Source organism: Scomber scombrus, chromosome 18 (assembly GCF_963691925.1).
Source record: "Scomber scombrus chromosome 18, fScoSco1.1, whole genome shotgun sequence".
NCBI classification, from domain to species: Eukaryota; Metazoa; Chordata; class Actinopteri; order Scombriformes; family Scombridae; genus Scomber; species Scomber scombrus.
The window spans coordinates 17,371,865-17,395,005 of record NC_084987.1 but is presented as its reverse complement, the minus strand read 5'-3'; the positions used below and the strand labels follow the sequence as shown (position 1 = coordinate 17,395,005).

The window sequence follows — 23,141 nt, the reverse complement described above, 5'->3', positions numbered from 1 at the left end:
TTGAAAAGTGTACCTATTGTAAGTAATGTACAAGTGATTAAATGATTTTATACACAATATTATAAATAACTCATGAATAAAAGTTTAACAAGGATCCAACCAGGAGACAAAGAATAACAAAACTGTACTCCTTCAGAATTATTTGAAAGATCCTTCAATCATACCAACTATTAGAGATAATACAATATTTATTTTTCTCTTGATAATAACAATAGTGTTTCCAGATGTGATATCTTATCCAATATGGAAGGATACAAATTGATACTGATAAATATACAGATGTTCAGTTAGTAATACCAAGTCTGTGGAGACTCTCATTCTCTCCTGCAGATTCTCATTTACATGCTGTGGTATGAAGTTGATCAGACAACCTGCAGGAAAAGGACCAGAGTGGATAGGGGTCGGCTTCTCTGATGCCAGTAGGAACACTTATGCTAGAAGTTTGAGGACTCTGCAGTGTATTACTGTGCTAGACACATATACACACACTGGTTATTACTGTAAGGAGCAGTAGTAAGGCTTTACAAAAACCCTCAGTGTTGTGTCTGTAACAAAGATCTACAGGGAGCAGTAAGAGACTGTACAACAGAAGGTAGTAAGACGACTGATATTGCTCCTAAAAGTGCACAGACATGCAGATGAACACACAATGTAACCACTAGATGATGTTGCTGTTTCTTAGGCTTCTTACCAGGGATGGATGGAGGGGTTGTCAACATCTGGAAAGCCCAGAGTAACCAGAGCCAGGGACAATTATTTACATGCACAGAATTTCATTTGATTGAATTGTATGACTACTGCAAACATTAGTATTGATACTTGTCATTAAATCTGTTTTTTATCAACAATTTTCCAAAATCTATGCACATAGAAATTATAAATAACACTATGGAATTAGATTAAAAGAAAAACAAAAAATGATTGTTCATTTTTAATTTCACTGTGTAACACTGCCTCAACTGAAATGTCCTCTGAATTTTCACTCTTATTAACAATTGTTATAAACTCACTCACTGTTCATAAAAGAGTGACTTATGTAATGGTGAGTAATCCACCCAATAACCCCTGTCGATGGGAGCACTAGTCAAGAAATTCTACTTCTAAATGTTTACATACAATTCACATGACATGCATTAATGTTATATATATAATATTTAGAGAAAAAAAAACTCAAATATTCTGCGACATTTTAAAGTCACAAATCTGCGAGAAAAAAACCTCTTATATTCTCAAACATTATAAAATCACAAACTTGCAAGAAAAAAAAGGTGTTTAATTCTGCCAAACAATCACAATTCACTTTGTGAAACTGGAGAGAAGTCGCTTGTCATGCATAATGCCTGCTGTGAAAGAACTGATCAAATTGTACTTTTCAGTTGGGTTTAGCAACAAGGAGATACTTGTGTAACCTAGCATTATAGACTCCCATGCTTAGGTTAGAAAATAAAAACACTCTTGAACAGGATGGCCACACATTTATGCACACTCACTTCTGCTCTTCTCCTCCAAATTTATGTGAAATAAACTCGGATATTCTCTGACATTGTATGTTTTTTGTCTACGAAACATGCCCAGTTTCTTGCAATGTCTTTTCAAAGTCCAGATGCTTAGGATGATCTGGTGATTCTGGGCTACCAGTTGTTTTCTCCCTGTGAGGAGGAGTCAATGCAAAACTTTGATGTCTTCCAGCTCTACTTATCTGACTGCAGAGAGGATGACAGAGAACAGTGGACACACAGTTTAACATGATGGACTATAGGACAGGACTGCTGCTTCTAACTATCTGCTGGACAGGTGAAAATATTAGATCTTGAGTTGAAGGTGTCTTCAAAAAGTGAAAAGGCTTGTAGCATGTAACTATTTCCTCTTTTGTCTTGATAGGTATTGATGGCCAGACTCTGACAGAATCTGAACTAGCAGTTAAAAAACCTGGAGAATCCCACAAACTGACCTGTACAACCTCTGGATTCACATTCAGTAGCTATTGGATGGCCTGGATCAGACAGGCTCCTGGAAAAGGACTGGAGTGGATTGCAACCATCAGCAATGATGGTAGAAGCTACATCTACTACTCTCAGTCAGTTCAAGGCCGGTTCACCATCTCCAGAGACAACAGCAGACAGCAGCTGTATCTGCAGATGAACAGTCTGAAGACTGAAGATTCTGCTGTTTATTATTGTGCTCGAGACTCACAGTGACTGGAGTTGGTTGAGCAGCTGTACAAAATCCTACAGTAAACATCAGACCCTAATTAACTCACGTGATAAATGTTTTATTAAAAACTCCAATAAAATGATGTAATTACTTCATGCCCAAACATGTTTTTATGAAACCTGTTATATTTGATTTGTATTTTTCTGGAGAGTGAATAGTTTTTCATGATTGTAATTCTCATTTCACCTAATAATTTTTTGAACATATTTTTTTAAATGAATATCTGTATGTTAGTAACCCTCTACAGGCTGAAGTTAATCTTAATATCAGTATAACACTGAAACAATTAAAATATTTCATATAAAACTCCAAACCTTCACACAGCAGCAGAAAACTCAAACTGTTACATGATTTTTTTGTCACTTTACTTTTTGTTGGCAAACGATGAATTTAACTCTACAGGTAAAGTAAATCAATACAGTATTTTTAAAAATTGTTTAAAATGTATTTTGAAAACAATGTATTTAAATTTAATTTGTTTTTGTGGATGATAATGAGTTTTAATCCATTTTTACACATATCTAAATACTAAAATATCTTATCCTACAAAAAATGAATATCAGACTACAATAAGTTGATACCTATTAATACATTAATAGATGATACATTGTTTATGTATTTTGTTTTATTTATGTATTGTCTATCATGTTAAATACAATTTTATCACCAAATTAAACATATGTCATATTTAGTTCAGTATAAAAAATGAGAGGAAAGACTGAAACTTTCAATTCAAAGTGTAAATATAAGTACCAACAAATAGGTAATTATTTATTCAACAACATGCAAATAAATGTGATTCATAAAGAAGTGAAGTGTGTGTGTCAGTGAGAGGACAGAAGAGCTCACATCAGTTCAGCTTCAACATCAACCATGTTCTCTGTAGCTCTGATGCTGCTGCTGGCAGCTGGATCCTGTGAGGAGCTTTCAGTGGATTCACACTAATAAACACATTAGAAACACTGAATATTCACATGAATGATGGAGATAATGTTGATTTGTGTTTCCACAGGTGTGTACAGTATTGATCTCATCCAGCCAGACTCAATGGTTGTGCAGCCTGGACAGTCTTTGACCATCACCTGTCAGGTCACTGGTTATTCTCTGACTGATAGCAGCTATGCAACAGGTTGGATCAGACAGCGTGAAGGAAAACCAATGGACTGGATTATTCATCAGTGGGGAGGAGGTAGCTTTAACCAAAATGATGCTCTGAAGAACAAGTTCAGCGCCAGCAGAGACACTTCTGCTAGAACAGTAACTATTAAAGGACAGAATCTGCAGCCTGAGGACACAGCTGTGTATTACTGTGTACGAAGACACACAGTGAGAGACAATAATAAGAGAGTCATACAAAAACTACTTCCTCTGTTTATTATTCCTGTTCATTATTAGTGATTGAAATTCATCATCATCATCATCATCATCATCATCATCATCATCATCATCATCATCATCATCATCATCATCATCATCATCATCATCATCATCATCTCTGATTCATGAGTTATGTTAAAACTAATAGTAAACATCCAACAGTGAATATTCACCTATTTGGTTGTCTCTTTTGAAATATTGTTTTATTAAATAATCACAATACATTCATAAAGATTATGTATTTCGTCAGAAAAAACTGATTATCTCAATTAAAAATGTAAAACTATTGTTTTTGTCAAAGACAGCAGGACTTTGATGAAGTCTTACATTTGAACTGAATATTTTAATCACTCAAAATCTACTCAGCTCATCCTTTCTGTCATGAAGGTGTCTTAAATCACAAGCTGCTGGTTAATAAATTGTGTAAAGCCCATTTTATTTAGTATCTTGCATTAGTTGGCAACACTGCTGATATTTGGTTTTATAATATTATACTGTCCTTTTTATGTGATAATGCTTGTAAGAAATATAATTTATTACTCATGGTGAACATTTCTCTAACAAAAAAACAACAACAACAGACATTGAATGTAAAGAAGAGGTGATTTCCATAATAAAAGTCATCATACTCCACTTATACAAGGAACAAAGCTGCATGTGTTTGATTCTATGCAAACTCAGTGATCCTCCTTGTTTCTCAGCTATAAAGACTTCACATCAGACTGTCAGTGGAGATCACAGCACATCAGCTTCAACATCAACCATGTTCTCTGTAGCTCTGCTGCTGCTGTTGGCAGCTGGATCCTGTGAGTCTCTCTGGATTTGTCATAGTCAGCAATTCTTCTTTTAGTTTGATGATTTTTCACACAACATTTTTCTTCTTTTAACAGGTGTGAAGTGTGAACAGTTGACACAGCCAGCCTCAGTGACTGTGCAGCCAGGTCAACATCTGACCATCACCTGTCAGGTCTCTTATTCTGTTAGCACCTACGCAACAGCTTGGATCAGACAGCCTGCTGGGAAAGGACTGGAGTGGATTGGATGGAGAGCTGGATCCACATCATTCTACAAAGATTCACTAAAGAACAAGTTCAGTATTGATTTAGACTCTTCCAGCAAAACACTGACTCTAAATGGACAGAATATGCAGCCTGAAGACACTGCTGTGTATTACTGTGCCAGAGACCCACAATAACACAAACCATCAGCAGACCTGAACAAAAACCCCTCAGTGTCTGAACACTTTTAACATGAAGCCACCAGAGGAGGAGCCCTCACACCACTAATCATTTCAACACCACTTCACTGTTACAGCAAAAAGAGAAAAAAAAACCCAATGATAATAATATTAAAATAATTCAGTGGAGACATTTACCATAAAAGGTTTCTCTCTTTCTGACTGAAAATATTTATATTTCAAGTCCAAGTGAATAAATTGCAGCAAACTGCAGAAAGAAACAAACTGGTTACTGTAGTTTTCTTTGACAGTTGTTTTACAAAAGGCAACGAACACATTTTATTGTTATTGACTATATAAATGATATCCATGTAATAAAGGGTTACACATTTTTCACATATTCTATTCAGTTTTCTTCACTTATATTTCTACTGGGGCTTTCTTTCCAGTTGACATCCTGAATGTTATGAGCATTTTGTGAGAAAAACAAAATATAACAACATTTGTTCAAGATGTAATTTTTTTCATTAAAACTTATTCATAATGAATATATAAACTTTATATTAAAAGTAGTATTTCACATTTTCAAAAGTTCAATCCAGTACTCCCTGTGAGGAGGAGTCAATGCAAAACGTTGATGTCTTCCAGCTCTACTTATCTGACTGCAGAGAGGATGACAGAGAACAGTGGACACACAGTTTAACATGATGGACTATAGGACAGGACATTATCTGACATTTTTACATTTGTATCACCAACTTGATGCATGTTTGGCTCTTTTTTGTCTTAACAGGTGTTGATGGTCAGACTCTGACAGAATCTGAACCAGCAGTTAAAAAGCCTGGAGAATCCCACAAACTGACCTGTACAACCTCTGGATTCACATTCAGTAGCTACCCTATGAACTGGATCAGACAGGCTCCTGGAAAAGGACTGGAGTGGATTGCTTACATAAGCACTAACAGTAATCCTATCTATTACTCCCAGTCAGTCCAGGGTAGATTCACCATCTCCAGAGATGACTCCAGCAGTAAGCTCTATCTACAGATGAACAGTCTGAAGACTGAGGACACAGCAGTGTATTACTGTGCTAGAAGAGACACAGTGAGAGACAATAATAAGAGAGTCATACAAAAACTACTTTCTCTGTTTACCACCACCAGATAGAACATTTTATCAACATATTATTTATTAACAGTGATTGAAACACTGAGTAGTAAATGATTGAATATTTAAGTTATATTTTATCACCTTTAACTGAATGCTGAATGCAATCAAATTAAAATGTTGAAATATTCTGAGTTGGTGGTGGACTTGGAACTGTATATCTTCACATTAAGATTAAGGTCCTGCATTTAAGGCAGAAGTTAACATTTTGGCATGTTATGAAACACAAATATGAGAAAAAACTGATCATTTACACATAACCAAGTAATTTAAACATGATCCTGAAATTGAAATTGTACTGTTAAAATATGTTTTAATTGATAAAACACTTTCTTATGTTCTACTTGAAATTCCTTCTTATTTGTCTAACCTTTGATTTAAAGTCTAAATGATTTCACAAATATAGTGATAGCTGAAAAGAATAAATTGTTTTTGTTTATTAGCATATAATCAAATGACCAACCCGAACACTGATTGAATCGTTTTTTCTATTTCCAGGCCTTCAGCTGTTCTTCCTGCAGTCACTCATATACATGACAACTGTTTTAATAAATAACTATAGCACATTCATGTTGATTTTGCATTTAATTCAAAAAAGATGATTATCTGAAAGAAAATATTGAAATAACGTTTTCTTCAAAGAAAGCAAGATTCTGATAGAGTCTGGTATTTGAGCTGAATATTTCATTCATTCAAAATCTACTCAGCTCATCCTTTGTGTCATGCATCTTAAATCACCAGTAAATAAATTGTGTAAAGGCCATTTTATTTAGTATTTTACTGTGCTCCTCCTTGTGAAATGAATTAAAATGTGAATCAAATCTCTCAGAAAACAGTTTGCATCCTATTTAAAGAGGCTCATTTAAGAGGACCTATTATGCTTTTCCTTATTATATACACACACACATATATTTATATATACATAATTTTACAATGTTGAAAGTGGTCGAAAAAGTGGCAGAAGTGTCAAACAATGAGGTAAACATATGTAGAAGTAATCTCTGTCAGCAAAGAACCGACTTCACAAGAGATTGAAGTACATTAGTTTGAAAGTCATGTGTCATTCTTACTAAAGGCTGTCCACATGAGACTAATGGGGTTAGAGCTTCATCCACCCTCAGTAAAAAGCATAGCTAATTAAAAGATCAATATCTGGTTTAAAATGTTCTAACATAGCATCTTTGGTGAAGTCAGTATGTATTCTACTAATAACACAGTTTTAGATCATTATCATGTATAGAATTGTTTCAATGAAAATTCTAATAACTTTGTATTCTATTATCCATGCTGAAAAACAGTCCTTGATTTAATAATTATAAATATTATGCGGTCACAACAATACATTACAATACAAGGCATAATTGTTTAAATCAATAGCAGCGATCCTTTATAAATTAAATAGTTAACAGCTGTTGAAGTCAGCTACATTTTCACAGTGTTACATGTGAGTAATGAAATGAAAATGTTGTATGTAAAGCAGAGGTGATTTCCATCACACTCTTCTTTATATCAGTCTTATCAGTCTCCATAGAATCAGTTTTATACTATGCAAACTCAGTAATCCTCCTTGTTTCTCAGCTATAAAGACTTCACATCAGACTGTCAGTGGAGATCACAGCACATCATCTTCAACATCAACCATGTTCTCTGGAGCTCTGCTGCTGCTGTTGGCAGCTGGATCCTGTGAGTCTCTCTGGATTCGTCATAGTCAGTAATTCTTTTTTTAGTTTGATGATTTTTCACAAACATTCTTCTTCTTTTAACAGGTGTGAAATGTGAACAGTTGACACAGCCAGCCTCAGTGACTGTGCAGCCAGGTCAACGTCTGACCATCACCTGTCAGGTCTCTTATTCTCTTGGCTATTGGACAGCTTGGATCAGACAGCCTGCAGGGAAAGGACTGGAGTGGATTGGAATGAAAGATACTTCAGCTTCATACTACAAAGATTCACTAAAGAACAAGTTCAGTATTGATTTAGACTCTTCCAGCAACACAGTGACTCTAAATGGACAGAATATGCAGCCTGAAGACACTGCTGTGTATTACTGTGCCAGAGACCCACAATAACACAAACCATCAGCAGACCTGAACAAAAACCCCTCAGTGTCTGAACACTTGTAACATGAAGCCACCAGAGGAGGAGCCCTCACACCACTAATCATTTCAACACCACTTTACTGTTATAGTAAAGAGAGAAAAAAAACCAATGATAATAATATTAAATAATTCGGTGGAGACATTTACCATAAAAGGTTTCTCTCTTTCTGACTGAAAATATTTATATTTCAATTCCAAGTGAAAAATTGCAGTAAACTGCAGAAAGAAACAAACTGGTTACTGTAGTTTTTTTTGACAGTTGTTTTACAAAAGGCAACAAACACATTTTATTGTTATTGACTATATAAATGATATCCATGTAATAAAGGGTTACACATTTTTCACATATTCTCATCAGTTTTCTTCATTTATATTCCTACTGGGGCTTTCTTTCCAGCTGACATCCTGAATGTTATGAGCACTTTGTGAGAAAAACAAAATAAAACAACATTTGTTCAAGATTTTTTTCATTAAAACTAATTCATCAACTTTATATTAAAAGTAGTGTTTCACATTTTAAAAAGTTCAATCCAGTTGTTGGCGGCTGTGGCTCAGGAGGTAGAGCGGTCGTCCACCAATTGGAAGATTGGCGGTTCGATTCCCAGCTCCTCCAGTCCACATGTCGATGTGTCCTTGGGCAAGACACTTAACCCCAAATTGCTCCCGTTGCTGTGCCAACGGTGTATGAATGTGTATGAATGATTAGCTTCCCCTGATGTGCAGGTTGGCACCCTGCGTGGTAGCTCCTGCCATCAGTGTATGAATGTGTGTGAATGGGGTGAATGAAATGTATTGTAAAGCGCTTTGAGTGGTCGAAAAGACTAGAAAGGCGCTATATAAGTACAGGCCATTTACCATTTACCATTTGTTTCCTCCCTGTGAGGAGGAGTCAATGCAAAACGTTGATGTCTTCCAGCTCTACTTATCTGACTGCAGAGAGGATGACAGAGAACAGTGGACACACAGTTTAACATGATGGACTATAGGACAGGACTGCTGCTTCTAACTATCTGCTGGACAGGTGAAGATTTTCACTGATCTTGAGTTGAAGCTGCCTTTTAAAAGTCACCAGCTTAAAGTAACTGATTATTTTGTTGTTTGTCTTAACAGGTGTTGATGGTCAGACTCTGACAGAATCTGAACCAGCAGGTAAAAAGCCTGGAAAATCCCACAAACTGACCTGTACAGCCTCTGGATTCACAATCAGCAGCTCCTACATGGCTTGGATCAGACAGGCTCCTGGAAAAGGACTGGAATGGATCGCCTGGCATGATAGTGGTAGTGGTAGCAGAAGATACTACTCTCAGTCAGTTCAAGGCCGGTTCACCATCTCCAGAGACGACAGCAGACAGCAGCTGTATCTGCAGATGAACAGTCTGAAGACTGAAGATTCTGCTGTTTATTATTGTGCTCGAGACTCACAGTGACTGGAGTTGGTTGAGCAGCTGTACAAAATCCTACAGTGCTCAACTTCTGGTATGGTAGCTTTTAATAATACAGAATATTTAACCTTTGTGTAGTCCTCCCGGGTCAAATTGACCCCGTCTGTTTTGACTGTTCCTTCTTTCCTTCCTTCAGTCTGTCCTTCTTCCCTCCCTCCTTCTCTCTTTCTTTCCTTCCTCTCTCTTTCCTCCCTTCCTTCCTTCTGTCCTTCCTTCCTCCCTCCCTCCTTCCTTCTTTCCTTCCTTCCTTCCTTCCTTCCTTCCTTCCTTCCTCTCTTCCTTCTTTCCTCCCTCCCTCCTTCTCTCTTTCTTTTCTCCCCTTAGCTTCCTTCCTTCCTTCCGTCCTCTTTTCCTTTCTCCCTCCCTCCCTCCTTCTCTCTTTCTTCCTTCCTTCCCTCCTCTCTCTCCTTTCCTTCCTTCCTCCCTCCCTCCTTTCCTTCCTTATTCCTCCCTTCTTTTCCTTCCTCCCTCCTTCTCTCTTTCTTCCTTCCTTCCTTCCTTCCTTCCTTCCTTCCTTCCTTCCTTTTTCATCCCTTCCTTCTTTCCTCCCTCCTTTCCTTCCATCTTCCTCCCTTCCTTCCTTCCTCCCTCTTTTCCTTCCTTCTTTCTTCCTCCCTTCCATTCTTCCTAGGACAGGACTGCTGCTTCTAACTATCTGCTGGACAAGTGGAAATATTCAATGATCTTCATCTAACATATTTTTCATTTGTATTACCAACTTGATGCATGTTTGGCTCCTTTTTTTGTCTTAACAGGTGTTGATGGTCAGACTCTGACAAAATCTGAACCAGCAGTTAAAAAGCCTGGAGAATCCCACAAACTGACCTGTACAACCTCTGGATTCACATTCAGCAGCTACTACATGGCTTGGGTCAGACAGGCTCCTGGAAAAGGACTGGAGTGGATTGCTTATATCAGTAATGGTGGTGGTAGCAGCAAATACTACTCTCAGTCAGTTCAAGGCCGGTTCACCATCTCCAGAGATGACAGCAGACAGGAGCTGTATCTGCAGATGAACAGTCTGAAGACTGAAGATTCTGCTGATTATTATTGTGCTCGACATTCACAGTGACTGGAGTTGGCTGAGCAGCTGTACAACATCCTACAGTAAACATCAGACCCCCATTACGTCACATGATAATTTTTTTATTAAAAATGTCAATAAAATGATGTAATTCTTTCATGCCCAAACATGTTTTTATGAAAACTGTTATTTTTGAATTGTGTTTTAAAAGTTCATTTCCAGAGAGAGGATTTTAACAATAATCATTAACGATGGTAATTCTAATCTCACCTAAAACAACTTTTTTTTTAAAATTTTATATGTATTTCAGTATGTGAGCAGCTCTCTAGAGGTTTATCTTCATATCTGTGGCTTCAAACATCATCAACACTGAAAATAATTAAAAATATGTTATGTTAAACTCCAAACGTTCACACACCTGCAAAAAACTCAAACTGTTACATGATTTTGTTGTCACTTCACTTTTTGTTGGCAACAGGGGTGGTGCCATACATTGCAGACATCCGGGGGTAAGCCTGGCACTCATGTAGTTCTATTTCAGGTACCTTTTCAATGCTGTTGCATTTGTTGTCCACTAGGTGGCAATATCCAATAAATAAAATGCATTTTGGCTAATGTAGTAGAAACCATAGCTCTTATATATAGTCTACTCCAAAACACCTTCAAGATTGCTCATCAACATCCCTGTTCATTTTCATTGTGTTTTCATATACTAAATGATTATGATGACTATTGTTACTGCTGTTTTGTCATGTTAATCAATCAACTTTAAATAGTGGGATTGAGAGGCTGTTAGTGCAATGCAAAATTATTTAATGAAAGGAGTAAAAGATGCAAATTATGAAAAGGTATTCTTGCTACATCACAGCTCTTTGCTTCATATTGAACACATTGAGTTAAAGAACAATGATTACTTACTGTCACTCAAATCACCACACCATAAAAAGTGAAAATATTATTGCCTCACTGTTAAAACTAAACAATATCTTTGAATATATTTGAATCTTTGAAAAAGGTATTCTTGCTACATCACAGATCCGCTGCATCTTGGACAAAATGAGTGAATGAACAATGATGATTACAACCTCTCACTCAAATCATATCACTATAAAAACTCAGTAGCCTATTTGCAACATCAACTGTAAGAAAAAGATGTCTATGCCAGACAGTGGACCATGATGATGACTTCTTTGACATTATAGTGGTTATAACCAAGATTGGTAGCCTATAAGTATCCAATGTTGCTATATAAGGTTTTATTTTCACTGCAAGAGATATTTAATAAATTCTCATAATAATTTCGGCTATAGCGTTAGTGTTAGCCTACGTGATGGCAGCCAGACTAGGCTCTAAAATTAGCTTTACATTACCACCAACCTGAAACAGCGTTTGGCAGATCACTGGATGATGCTGCAGCATCGGTTGGTAACACAACATGGCTGGATAGAGTTTTCTTCTTGAAAAGCTTAAAAAAGACCCAAGGCTTTTGATGAAAGATTCGGGGCTTAAGCCCCAAAAGCCCACTCCCCGCGCTGCGTATGCTGCTGATATTTTATTTTCTGATATTATGATACTTTACTTTTTATGTAATAATACTTTTAACAAACATAATTTATTTCCCATGGTGAAAATTTTTCTAGCAACAATCCTCAGTGTTACTATAAATATTATTATGTGATCACAACAATATATTTATAATAATTGCAGAGCTGCATTATTTTAAATACTTAATTTTCAAAGTGTTACATGTGAATAATGAAATAAAATATTGAATGTAAATAAGAGGTGATTTCCACAATAAAAGTCATCAGACTCTTAAATTAGTCTCCAGGTTGACCAACATTAATGCTTCATGTGTTTGATTCTATGCAAACTCAGTGATCCTCCTTGTTTCTCAGCTATAAAGACTTCACATCAGACTGTCAGTGGAGATCACAGCACATCAGCTTCAACATCAACCATGTTCTCTGTAGCTCTGCTGCTGCTGTTGGCAGCTGGATCCTGTGAGTCTCTCTGGATTTGTCATAGTCAGAAGTTCTTGTTTTAGTTTGAAAATCTTTAACTAATTATCTTCTTCTTTCAACAGGTGTGAAGTGTGAACAGTTGACACAGCCAGCCTCAGTGACTGTGCAGCCAGGTCAACGTCTGACCATCACCTGTCAGGTTTCTTATTCTGTTAGCACCTACGCTACAGCTTGGATCAGACAGCCTGCAGGGAAAGGACTGGAGTGGATTGGATGGAAACATACTGGAGCTTCATACTACAAAGACTCACTAAAGAACAAGTTCAGTATTGACTTAGACTCTTCCAGCAAAACACTGACTCTAAATGGACAGAATATGCAGCCTGAAGACACTGCTGTGTATTACTGTGCCAGAGACCCACAATAACACAAACCATCAGCAGACCTGAACAAAAACCCCTCAGTGTCTGAACACTTGTAACATGAAGCCACCAGAGGAGGAGCCCTCACACCACTTATCATTTCAACACCAGGTCACTGTTATAGTAAAGAGAGAAAAAAAAACCAATGATAATAATATTAAATAATTCGGTGGAGACATTTACCATGAAAGGTTTCTCTCTTTCTGACTAAAAATATTTTCATTTCAAGTCCAAGTGAAAAATTGCAGCAAACTGCAGAAATAAACAAACTGGTTACTGTAGTTTTCTTTGACAATTGTTTTACAAAAGGCAACAAACACATTTTATTGTTATTGACTATAGAAATGATATCCATGTAATAACGGGTTACACATTTTTCACATATTCTCATCAGTTTTCCTCACTTATATTCCTACTGGGGCTTTCTTTCCAGCTGACATCCTGAGTGTTATGAGCACTTTATGAGAAAAACAAAATAAAACAACATTTGTTTTTCATCAAAACTAATTCATAATGAATATATAAACTTCATATTAAAAGTAGTATTTCACATTTTCAAAAGTTCAATCCAGTACTCCCTGTGAGGAGGAGTCAATGCAAAACTTTGATGTCTTCCAGCTCTACTTATCTGACTGCAGAGAGGATGACAGAGAACAGTGGACACACAGTTTAACATGATGGACTATAGGACAGGACTGCTGCTTCTAACTATCTGCTGGACAGGTGAAGATTTTCACTGATATTTATCTAACATATTTTCATTTATATCACCAACTTGATGCATGTTTGGCTTTTTTTTTTTTTTTAACAGGTGTTGATGGTCAGACTCTGACACAATCTGAACCAGCAGTTAAAAAGCCTGGAGAATCCCACAAACTGACCTGTACAACCTCTGGATTCACATTCAGCAGCTACTGGATGGCCTGGATCAGACAGGCTCCTGGAAAAGGACTGGAGTGGATTGCTTATATCAATACTGGTGGTGGTAGCACATACTACTCTCAGTCAGTTCAAGGCCGGTTCACCATCTCCAGAGACAACAGCAGAGAGCAGCTGTATCTGCAGATGAACAGTCTGAAGACTGAAGATTCTGCTGTTTATTATTGTGCTAGAGACTCACAGTGACTGGAGTTGGTTGAGCAGCTGTACAAAATCCTACAGTAAACATCAGACCCCCATTAACTCACATGATAAATGTTTCATTAAAAAATTCAATAAAATTATGTAATTCCTTCATGCCAAATATGTTTTTATGAAACCTGTTATTTTGAATTGTGTTTTTAAAGTGTATTTCCAGAGAGAGGATACTTTTAACAATAATCATTAATGATTGTATTTCTCATCTCACTGAAAACAACTTTTTAAATGTGTTTAAAAATTAGTATTTCAGTATGTGAGCAGCTGTCTAGAGGTTTATCTTCATGTCTGTGTCTTCAAACATCATCAACACTGAAACCATTAAAACATTTTATGGAAAACTCCAAACCTTCACGCAGGAAACTCAAACTCTTACATGATTTTTTGTCACTTCACCTTTTGATGGCAAATGATGAATTTAACTTTTCAGGCAAAATAAATAAATACAGTATTTTTCAAAATAAATATAATTTTCACCATGTCAGAGTGTTTTAAATGTACATGGAATCACCAAAGATCCAAAATTAATCCAAACTCACACAAATCTAACTAATTTAATATTGTATCTTTGAAACATGCAGTATTAGACAAAAATCTGTTCATCTATATTAATACCTGAATAGATGATACATTATTTTAAATGTCATTTTGAATAAAATCATAGCATGATTATGAGTTCACTAAATTAACCACATATTATACTCAAGTATGTAAATTGAGAGGAAAGACTGAACTCTTCACCTCAAAGTGATAAATAGAAATACTACAAAATATATAATTGTTTATTCAACAATATGCAAATACATGTGATTCATAAAGAAGTGAAGTGTGTGTGTCAGTGAGAGGACAGAAGAGCTCACATCAGTTCAGCTTCAACATCAACCATGTTCTCTGTAGCTCTGATGCTGCTGCTGGCAGCTGGATCCTGTGAGGAGCTTTCAGTGGATTCACACTAATAAACACATTAGAGACACTGAATATTCACATGAATGATGGAGATAATGTTGATTTTTGTTTCCACAGGTGTGTACAGTATTGATCTCATCCAGCCAGACTCAATGGTTGTGCAGCCTGGACAGTCTTTGACCATCACCTGTCAGGTCTCTGGTTATTCTCTGACTGATGACAGCTATGCAACAGGTTGGATCAGACAGCGTGAAGGAAAACCAATGGACTGGATTATTCATCAGTGGGGAGGAGGTAGCTTTAACCAAAATGATGCTCTGAAGAACAAGTTCAGCGCCAGCAGAGACACTTCTGTTAGAACAGTGACTATTAAAGGACAGAATCTGCAGCCTGAGGACACAGCTGTGTATTACTGTGTACGAATACACACAGTGAGAGACAATAATAAGAGAGTCATACAAAAAATACTTCCTCTGTTTACAACCAGGGAGAACATTTTGTTCATTATTAATAATTGAAATTCATCATCATCATCATCATCATCATCATCATCATCATCATCATCATCATCATCATCATCATCATCATCATCATCATCATCATCATCATCATCATCATCATCATCATCATCATCATCATCATCATCATCACCACCATCATCATCATCATCATCTCTGAATGTTCTTCTCTCATTGATAAGAGTTTTGTTAAAACTAATAGTAAACGTCCCACAGTGAATATTCACCTGTTTTCTTGTTTTGTTTATGCATTTCGTCAGAAAAAAATGATTATCTCAAGTAAAAATGTTTTCTCAAAGACAGCAGGACACTCAAAACCTACTCAGCCCATTCTTTCTTTCATGAAGCTGTCTTAAATCACAAGCTGCTGGTTAATAAATTGTGTAAAGACCATTTTATTTAGTATCTTGCTGTGTTCATACTTGTGAAGTAAACATTATATGACAACAACGATATTTTCTTTTCTGATATTTTCAGTTCACTGTTAAAACAAATAAAGAATAATCAGAAAGAAACCTTAAAATATCATTTGTAAATATTAGTATGAAATAATGAAACATATTATTCATTTACTTTAAACAAGAATTGATTTCATGGTGCTATACATACTTGAATGTTTAAATTCTAATTATTAGATGTACTATACTACTATAGTACATATAGTACTACTATATTCCCATGGTGAAAAATTCTGTAACAATGTGTCATATTTATCACAAAGATGTGAGGAGGTAACATTACCACATGGATTTCCCCAAATTATCCCCCATCTGACTGATAATGCCAACACATAAGAATGAGGAGTGATGGAATTCAAGTGACGAATTGAATAATATAATATACAACAATATAAATATGGCAATATGAATGAATACTAATCACATTATCTGACAGTCTGTGAAATAAGTTGTGTGAATCAGTAATTGAACATTTGAGCGATCAAATATAACAAGTGCAGTTCCCCCATGGATCCATTCTCAGACCTCTACATGCTCTCATGCTCTGTTACCAGCTTTTGCACAACTTGGATCAGACAGCCTGCAGGGAAAGGACTGGACTGTATTGGAATGAAAGTTGGACACATATCATACTACAAAGACTGACTAAAGAGGATTGTGCAGCCTGAAGTCTCAACACTACAATGAGAGTCAAATCCTAATCTGTTCTGTGAGGAGGAGTCAATGCAAAACTTTGATGTCTTCCAGCTCTACTTATCTGACTGCAGAGAGGATGACAGAGAACAGTGGACACACAGTTTAACATGATGGACTATAGGACAGGACTGCTGCTTCTAACTATCTGCTGGACAGGTGAACATATTTACAGATCTTGAGTTGAAGCTGCCTTTTAAAAGTCAATAGCTTAAGTAACTGATTGTTGTGTTGTTTGTCTTAACAGGTGTTGATGGTCAGACTCTGACAGAATCTGAACCAGCAGTTAAAAAGCCTGGAGAATCCCACAAACTGACCTGTACAACCTCTGGATTCACATTCAGCAGCTACTGGATGCATTGGGTCAGACAGGCTCCTGGAAAAGGACTGGAGTGGATTGCTTTAATCTACACTGACAGTAGTGGCAAATTCTACTCTCAGTCAGTTCAAGGCCGGTTCGCCATCTCCAGAGACAACAGCAGAGAGCAGCTGTATCTGCAGATGAACAGTCTGAAGACTGAAGATTCTGCTGTTTATTATTGTGCTCGACACTCACAGTGACTGGAGTTGGTTGAACAGCTGTACAAAATCCTACAGTACTCATCTTCTGGGATGGTAGCTTTTAATAATACAGAATATTTAAAAATACATTACAGCAACATTTGTCTCTGCATTACTTAAGGTTGTGTGTTCCTCAATAATAGTATACTACACAGAAGAAATATAAAACATTACAATACATCTGAAATAAAGAAAGTACAAACAACTACAAAAAATAATACAAATGTTTAAAAAAATATATTTCTCTAAATAAAAAAACATAATGTATATGAAGGAAAAAAAAGGTGTGGTTTCCTTGAAAATATCACAAGAGAACAGTATATTTTTTCTCTCCTCTTTTACAGTATACCTACGTAAAAAAGTGAGTTACACTCAAACTCTGCACTGAAATAAAGTGTAATACTCCATCATCACACAGTGTCATTGAAATCATTACTGAGAGAGTCCAAGTTTCTCTGTGTGTCTGTGTCTTCAAACATTTGAACAAAGTGAAAAATTCAACGTCTTTTATTCAAACACCAGCAGCAAACTCATCTGTTCATGATATTTACATGATCCTGCTGCTGTTGCTGCATTTCTGTTAGAAAGAAATAAGTAAGTAAAGTTAACAAATAATTAAATAAATGGAATGAAATCAGAATAAATCCTGTGAGGTGATTATCAGTTTTGTTTTCACTTTGCAGATATACATTAATAACTGTCTTCAGACTCTTAAATTAGTCTCCATTTAAACCAACATCAATGCTTCATGTGTTTGATTCTATGCAAACTCAGTGATCCTCCTTGTTTCTCAGCTATAAAGACTTCACATCAGACTGTCAGTGGAGATCACAGCACATTAGCTTCAACATCAACCATGTTCTCTGGAGCTCTGCTGCTGCTGTTGGCAGCTGGATCCTGTGAGTTTCTCTGAATTTGTCAAAGTCAGCAATTCTTTTAGTTTGATGATTTTTTACAAAACATTTTTCTTTTAACAGGTGTGAAGTGTGAACAGTTGACACAGCCAGCCTCAGTGACTGTGCAGCCAGGTCAACGTCTGACCATCACCTGTCAGGTCTCTTATTCTGTTGGCAGCTATTACACAGCTTGGATCAGACAGCCTGCAGGGAAAGGACTGGAGTGGATAGGAAGGAAATATACTGGAGGCTCTCACTACAAAGATTCACTAAAGAACAAGTTCAGTATTGACTTAGACTCTTCCAGCAACAGAGTGACTCTAAATGGACAGAATATGCAGCCTGAAGACACTGCTGTGTATTACTGTGCCAGAGACCCACAATAAGACAAACCATCAGCAGACCTGAACAAAAAACCCTCACTGTCTGAACATTTGTAACATGAAGCCACCAGAGGAGGAGCCCTCACACCACTAATCATTTCAACACCAGGTCACTGTTAAATATATAACATAACATAAAAATAAATAATTCAGTAGAGATATTTACCAAAACGTTTTCTTTCTTTTTGATTCACAATATTTATATTTCATGTCCAGGTGAATAAATTGCAGAAAATTCCTGAGAGAAATAAACATTTTACTGTAGTTTTCACTGACTTTAGTTTTACACAACGTAACAAAGTTTATATTTCACATTGGACATTTTATTATTATTGACTAAAGCATATTGATATTAATGAATTATTTTTTCACATATTCTCATCAGTTTTCTTCACTTATATTCCTAGTGGGTTTTTCTTTCCAGCCCATATCCTGAATGTTATGAGCACTTTGTAAGAAAAACAAAACAAAGCAATATTTGTTCAAGAAGTATTTTTCCTTTAAAAGTAAATTATAATAAATATATGAACTTTATATTAAAAGTAGTATTGCAAAGTCCAATACAGTTGTTTCCTCCCTGTGAGGAGGAGTCAATGCAAAACTGTGATGTCTTCCAGCTCTACTTATCTGACTGCAGAGAGGATGACAGAGAACAGTGGACACACAGTTTAACATGATGGACTATAGGACAGGACTGCTGCTTCTAACTATCTGCTGGACAGGTGAACATATTCACAGATCTTGAGTTGAATATGTCTTTAAAATGATGTATTGAAAACATATGCAGCAAGTGACGCTTCTTTTTTTGTCTTAACAGGTGTTGAAGGTCAGACTCTGACAGAATCTGAACCAACAGTTAAAAAACCTGGAGAATCTCACAAACTGACCTGTACAACCTCTGGATTCACATTCAGCAGCTACTGGATGCATTGGGTCAGACAGGCTCCTGGAAAAGGACTGGAGTGGATTGCTTTAATCTACACTGACAGTAGTGGCAAATTCTACTCTCAGTCAGTTCAAGGCCGGTTCACCATCTCCAGAGACAACAGCAGAGAGCAGCTGTATCTGCAGATGAACAGTCTGAAGACTGAAGATTCTGCTGTTTATTATTGTGCTCGAGACTCACAGTGACTGGAGTTGGTTGAGCAGCTGTACAAAATCCTACAGTAAACATCAGACCCCCATTCATTTACATTTTTCATTAACAATGTTAATAAAATGATGTAATTCCTTCATGCCCAAACATGTTTTAATGAAACCTGTTATTTTTAAATTCTGTTTTTAAATACATTTCCAGAGAGGATAATTTTAACAATATTTTTTTATGATTGTATTTCTCATCTTACCCAAAACAGAATTTTTTCAGTATGTGAGCAGCTGTCTAGAGGTTTATCTTCATGTCTGTATGCTTCAAACATCAGCAACACTGAAACCATTAAAAAAAACTGTTACATGATGTTATTGTCACTTCACTTTTTGATAGCAAATGAGGAATTTAACTATACAGGTAAAGTAAATTAACATAACTTTAAAAAAAATCATTTTCACCAAGTCAGAGTATTTTAAACTTACATGGAGTCACCAAAGACAGATTTTGAAAAGAAACATTCAGTGCTACTGTGGATGATAATGTATTGGGTTAGGGTTAGGGTTAGGGTTAGACTAAAATCTGTTCATCTATATTAATACATGAATAGATGATACATTATTTTAAGTGTCATTTTAAATAAAATCATAGCATGATTATAAGTTCACTAAATTAACCACATATTATACTCAAGTATGTAAATTGAGAGGAAAGACTGAACTCTTCACCTCAAAGTGATAAATAGAAGTACTACAAAATAGATCACAGAATCTGCAGCCTGAGAACACAGCTGTGTATTACTGTGTACAAAGACACACAGTGAGAGACAATAATAAGAGAATCATACAAAAACTACTTCCTCTGTTTTTTATTTTCTGTTCATTATCAGTGATTGAAATTCATCATCATCATCATCATCATCATCATCATCATCATCATCATCATCATCATCATCATCATCATCATCATCATCTCTGAATGTTCTTCTCTCATTGATAAGAGTTGTGTTAAAACTAATAACACACATTCCACAGTGAATATTCACCTTTTTTCTTGTCTCTTTTGAAATATTGTTTTATTAAATAATCACAATACATTTAAACAGATTACATATTTCGTCAGAAAAAAACGGATTATGTCAAATAAAAATGTAAAACTATTGTTTTTATAAAAGACAGCAGGACTCTGATTAAGTCTTACATATGAGCTGAATATTTGAATCACTCAAAAATCTACTCAGCTCATCCTTTCTGTCATGAAGGTGTCTTAAATCACAAGCTGCTGGTAAATAAATTGTGTAAAGGCCATTTTATTTAGTATATTGCATTAGTTGGCAACACTGCTGATATTTTCTTTTATGATATTATACTGTCCTTTTTATGTGATAATGCTTGTAACACATATAATTTATTACTCATGGTGACAATTTCTCTAACAACAACAACAGACATTGAATGTAAAGAAGAGGTGATTTCCATAATAAAATTCATCAGACTCCACTTAGACCAACATCATTGCTTCATGTGTTTGATTCTATGCAAACTCAGTGATCCTCCTTGTTTCTCAGCTATAAAGACTTCACATCAGACTGTCAGTGGAGATCACAGCACATTAGCTTCAACATCAACCATGTTCTCTGTAGCTCTGCTGCTGCTGTTGGCAGCTGGATCCTGTGAGTCTCTCTGGATTTGTCATAGTCAGCAATTCTTCTTTTAATTTGATGATTTTTCACACAACATTTTTCTTCTTTTAACAGGTGTGAAGTGTGAACAGTTGACACAGCCAGCCTCAGTGACTGTGCAGCCAGGTCAACGTCTGTCCATCACCTGTCAGGTCTCTTATTCTGTTAGCAGCTCCGCTACAGCTTGGATCAGACAGCCTGCAGGGAAAGGACTGGAGTGGATTGGATGGAAATATACTGGAGATTCATCCTACAAAGATTCACTAAAAAACAAGTTCAGTATTGATTTAGACTCTTCCAGCAAGAGAGTGACTCTAAATGGACAGAATATGCAGCCTGAAGACACTGCTGTGTATTACTGTGCCAGAGACCCACAATAACACAAACCATCAGCAGACCTGAACAAAAACCCCTCAGTGTCTGAACACTAACATGAATCCACCAGAGGAGGAGCCCTCACACCACTAATCATTTCAACACCACTTCACTGTTATAGTAAAGAGAGAAAAAACCCCCAAATGATAATAATATTAAATAATTCAGTGGAGACATTTACCATAAAAAGTTTCTCTGTTTCTGACTCACAATATTTATATTTCATGGCTGGGTCAATAAATTGCAGAAAATTCCTGAGAGAAACAAACATGTTACTGTAGTTTTCACTGACTTTAGTTTTACACAACGTAACAACGTTTATATTTCACATTGGACATTTTATTAGCACTTTGTAAGAAAAACAAAACAAAGCAATATTTGTTCAATAAGTATTTTTCCTTTAAAACTAAATTATAATAAATATATGAACTTTATATTAAAAGTAGTATTGCAAAGTCCAATAAAGTTGTTTCATCCCTGTGAAGAGGGGTCAATGCAAAACTTTGATGTCTTCCAGCTCTACTTATCTGACTGCAGAGAGGATGACAGAGAACAGTGGACACACAGTTTAACATGATGGACTATAGGACAGGACTGCTGCTTCTAACTATCTGCTGGGCAGCTAAAGATTTTCACTGATACTGAGTTGAAGCTGTCTTTAAAAAAAATCCAGCTTAAAGTAACTGATTGTTGTTGTTGTTTGTCTTAACAGGTGTTGATGGTCAGACTCTGACAGAATCTGAACCAGCAGTTAAAAAGCCTGGAGAATCCCACAAACTGACCTGTACAGCTTCTGGATTCACATTCAGTAGCCTCTACATGGCTTGCATCAGACAGACAGGCTCCTGGAAAAGGACTGGAGTGGATTGCTTATATCAATACTGGTGGTAGCAGCAAATACTACTCTCAGTCAGTTCAAGGCCGGTTCACCGTCTCCAGAGACAACAGCAGACAGCAGCTGTATCTGCAGATGAACAGTCTGAAGACTGAAGATTCTGCTGTTTATTATTGTGCTCGACACTCACAGTGACTGGAGTTGGTTGAGCAGCTGTACAAAATCCTACAGTACTTACTGGGCTGATATCAGCCATCAACTATCTCATATGAGTAATGTCCTAATTTCAAGTAGTTCAAAAATATGATTCTTTCAAGCCGAATGATTATTTACTATTTTTTAGAACCATTGATATTTTGCTTTGCTTTTAAGAGAATATTGTTCATTTTACTTACTTCAGAATGTCTTTTTTTTGTCTTTCGACATTTCTTTCTCTTTCTTATCTTTACATTCCCTTTTAACAACAATTTACAAATATAAAATGAATCACAACAGAAATGAAAAACATTTCAGAAAGTTTTCAAAAACAAGATGAAAAAAGATGACATACATTTTCCTGAAGTGGCTTCATGACCATGGGTGATTTTTAAAAATTATTTTTATTACTGTTTTTTTTTAATAAATTGTGAAATTTAAATATAAGACAATATAAATGTTCTTTATTAGAATGCACAATTTACATATAAAGTCGTTGATCATTTCTGTTCACTTCTGTCTGGATTTGAA

General features: G+C 36.0%; 1 protein-coding gene, 1 pseudogene and 7 gene segments (V, D, J or C); all 9 read left to right on the top strand.

Annotated features, from left to right (window-relative positions):
• The first annotated feature begins 4,354 nt into the window (after nucleotides 1–4,354).
• On the top strand, nucleotides 4,355–4,786 carry LOC133999409 (immunoglobulin heavy variable 3-33-like). The segment is given in 2 exon segments: nucleotides 4,355–4,397; nucleotides 4,482–4,786. Coding segments are annotated over 2 exon segments (348 nt in total).
• A 2,789-nt stretch (nucleotides 4,787–7,575) lies between these two features.
• On the top strand, nucleotides 7,576–8,003 carry LOC133999410 (immunoglobulin heavy variable 3-7-like). The segment is given in 2 exon segments: nucleotides 7,576–7,618; nucleotides 7,702–8,003. Coding segments are annotated over 2 exon segments (345 nt in total).
• Nucleotides 8,004–9,005: 1,002 nt separating this feature from the next.
• Nucleotides 9,006–9,460, top strand: LOC133999403 (Ig heavy chain V region 914-like). The segment is given in 2 exon segments: nucleotides 9,006–9,054; nucleotides 9,144–9,460. Coding segments are annotated over 2 exon segments (366 nt in total).
• Nucleotides 9,461–10,101: 641 nt separating this feature from the next.
• Nucleotides 10,102–10,547, top strand: LOC133999977 (Ig heavy chain V region 914-like; the record flags this gene model as incomplete). The annotated part of the segment is given in 2 exon segments: nucleotides 10,102–10,141; nucleotides 10,231–10,547. Coding segments are annotated over 2 exon segments (357 nt in total), but the record flags the coding sequence as incomplete, so codon positions are not given.
• A 1,912-nt stretch (nucleotides 10,548–12,459) lies between these two features.
• Nucleotides 12,460–12,890, top strand: LOC133999408 (Ig heavy chain V region 5A-like). The segment is given in 2 exon segments: nucleotides 12,460–12,502; nucleotides 12,586–12,890. Coding segments are annotated over 2 exon segments (348 nt in total).
• Nucleotides 12,891–13,559: 669 nt separating this feature from the next.
• Nucleotides 13,560–14,641, top strand: LOC133999976 (Ig heavy chain V region 914-like). The segment is given in 4 exon segments: nucleotides 13,560–13,608; nucleotides 13,697–13,999; nucleotides 14,426–14,452; nucleotides 14,604–14,641. Coding segments are annotated over 4 exon segments (417 nt in total).
• Nucleotides 14,642–14,906: 265 nt separating this feature from the next.
• LOC133999975 (Ig heavy chain V region PJ14-like) lies at nucleotides 14,907–16,572 on the top strand. The segment is given in 3 exon segments: nucleotides 14,907–14,949; nucleotides 15,046–15,344; nucleotides 16,459–16,572. Coding segments are annotated over 3 exon segments (456 nt in total).
• A 135-nt stretch (nucleotides 16,573–16,707) lies between these two features.
• LOC133999974 (immunoglobulin gamma-1 heavy chain-like) lies at nucleotides 16,708–18,440 on the top strand. Its single transcript, XM_062439312.1, has 4 exons — nucleotides 16,708–16,756; nucleotides 16,845–17,154; nucleotides 17,933–18,057; nucleotides 18,136–18,440. Exons 1-4 carry the CDS (start codon nucleotides 16,708–16,710, stop codon nucleotides 18,438–18,440), a joined length of 789 nt encoding a protein of 262 aa, XP_062295296.1.
• Nucleotides 18,441–19,110: 670 nt separating this feature from the next.
• Nucleotides 19,111–22,610, top strand: LOC133999973 (uncharacterized; annotated as a pseudogene).
• The last annotated feature ends 531 nt before the right edge of the window (nucleotides 22,611–23,141 follow it).

Coding starts and splice junctions, on each gene's coding strand:
- LOC133999974 (XM_062439312.1), top strand. CDS start 16,708: ATGATGGACTATAGGACAGGACTGCTGCTTCTAACTATCTGCTGGACA. Junction 17,155..17,932: donor TATTGTGCTCGACACTCACA/GTGACTGGAGTT, acceptor ATGCAAACTCAG/TGATCCTCCTTGTTTCTCAG. Junction 18,058..18,135: donor GCTGTTGGCAGCTGGATCCT/GTGAGTTTCTCT, acceptor TTCTTTTAACAG/GTGTGAAGTGTGAACAGTTG.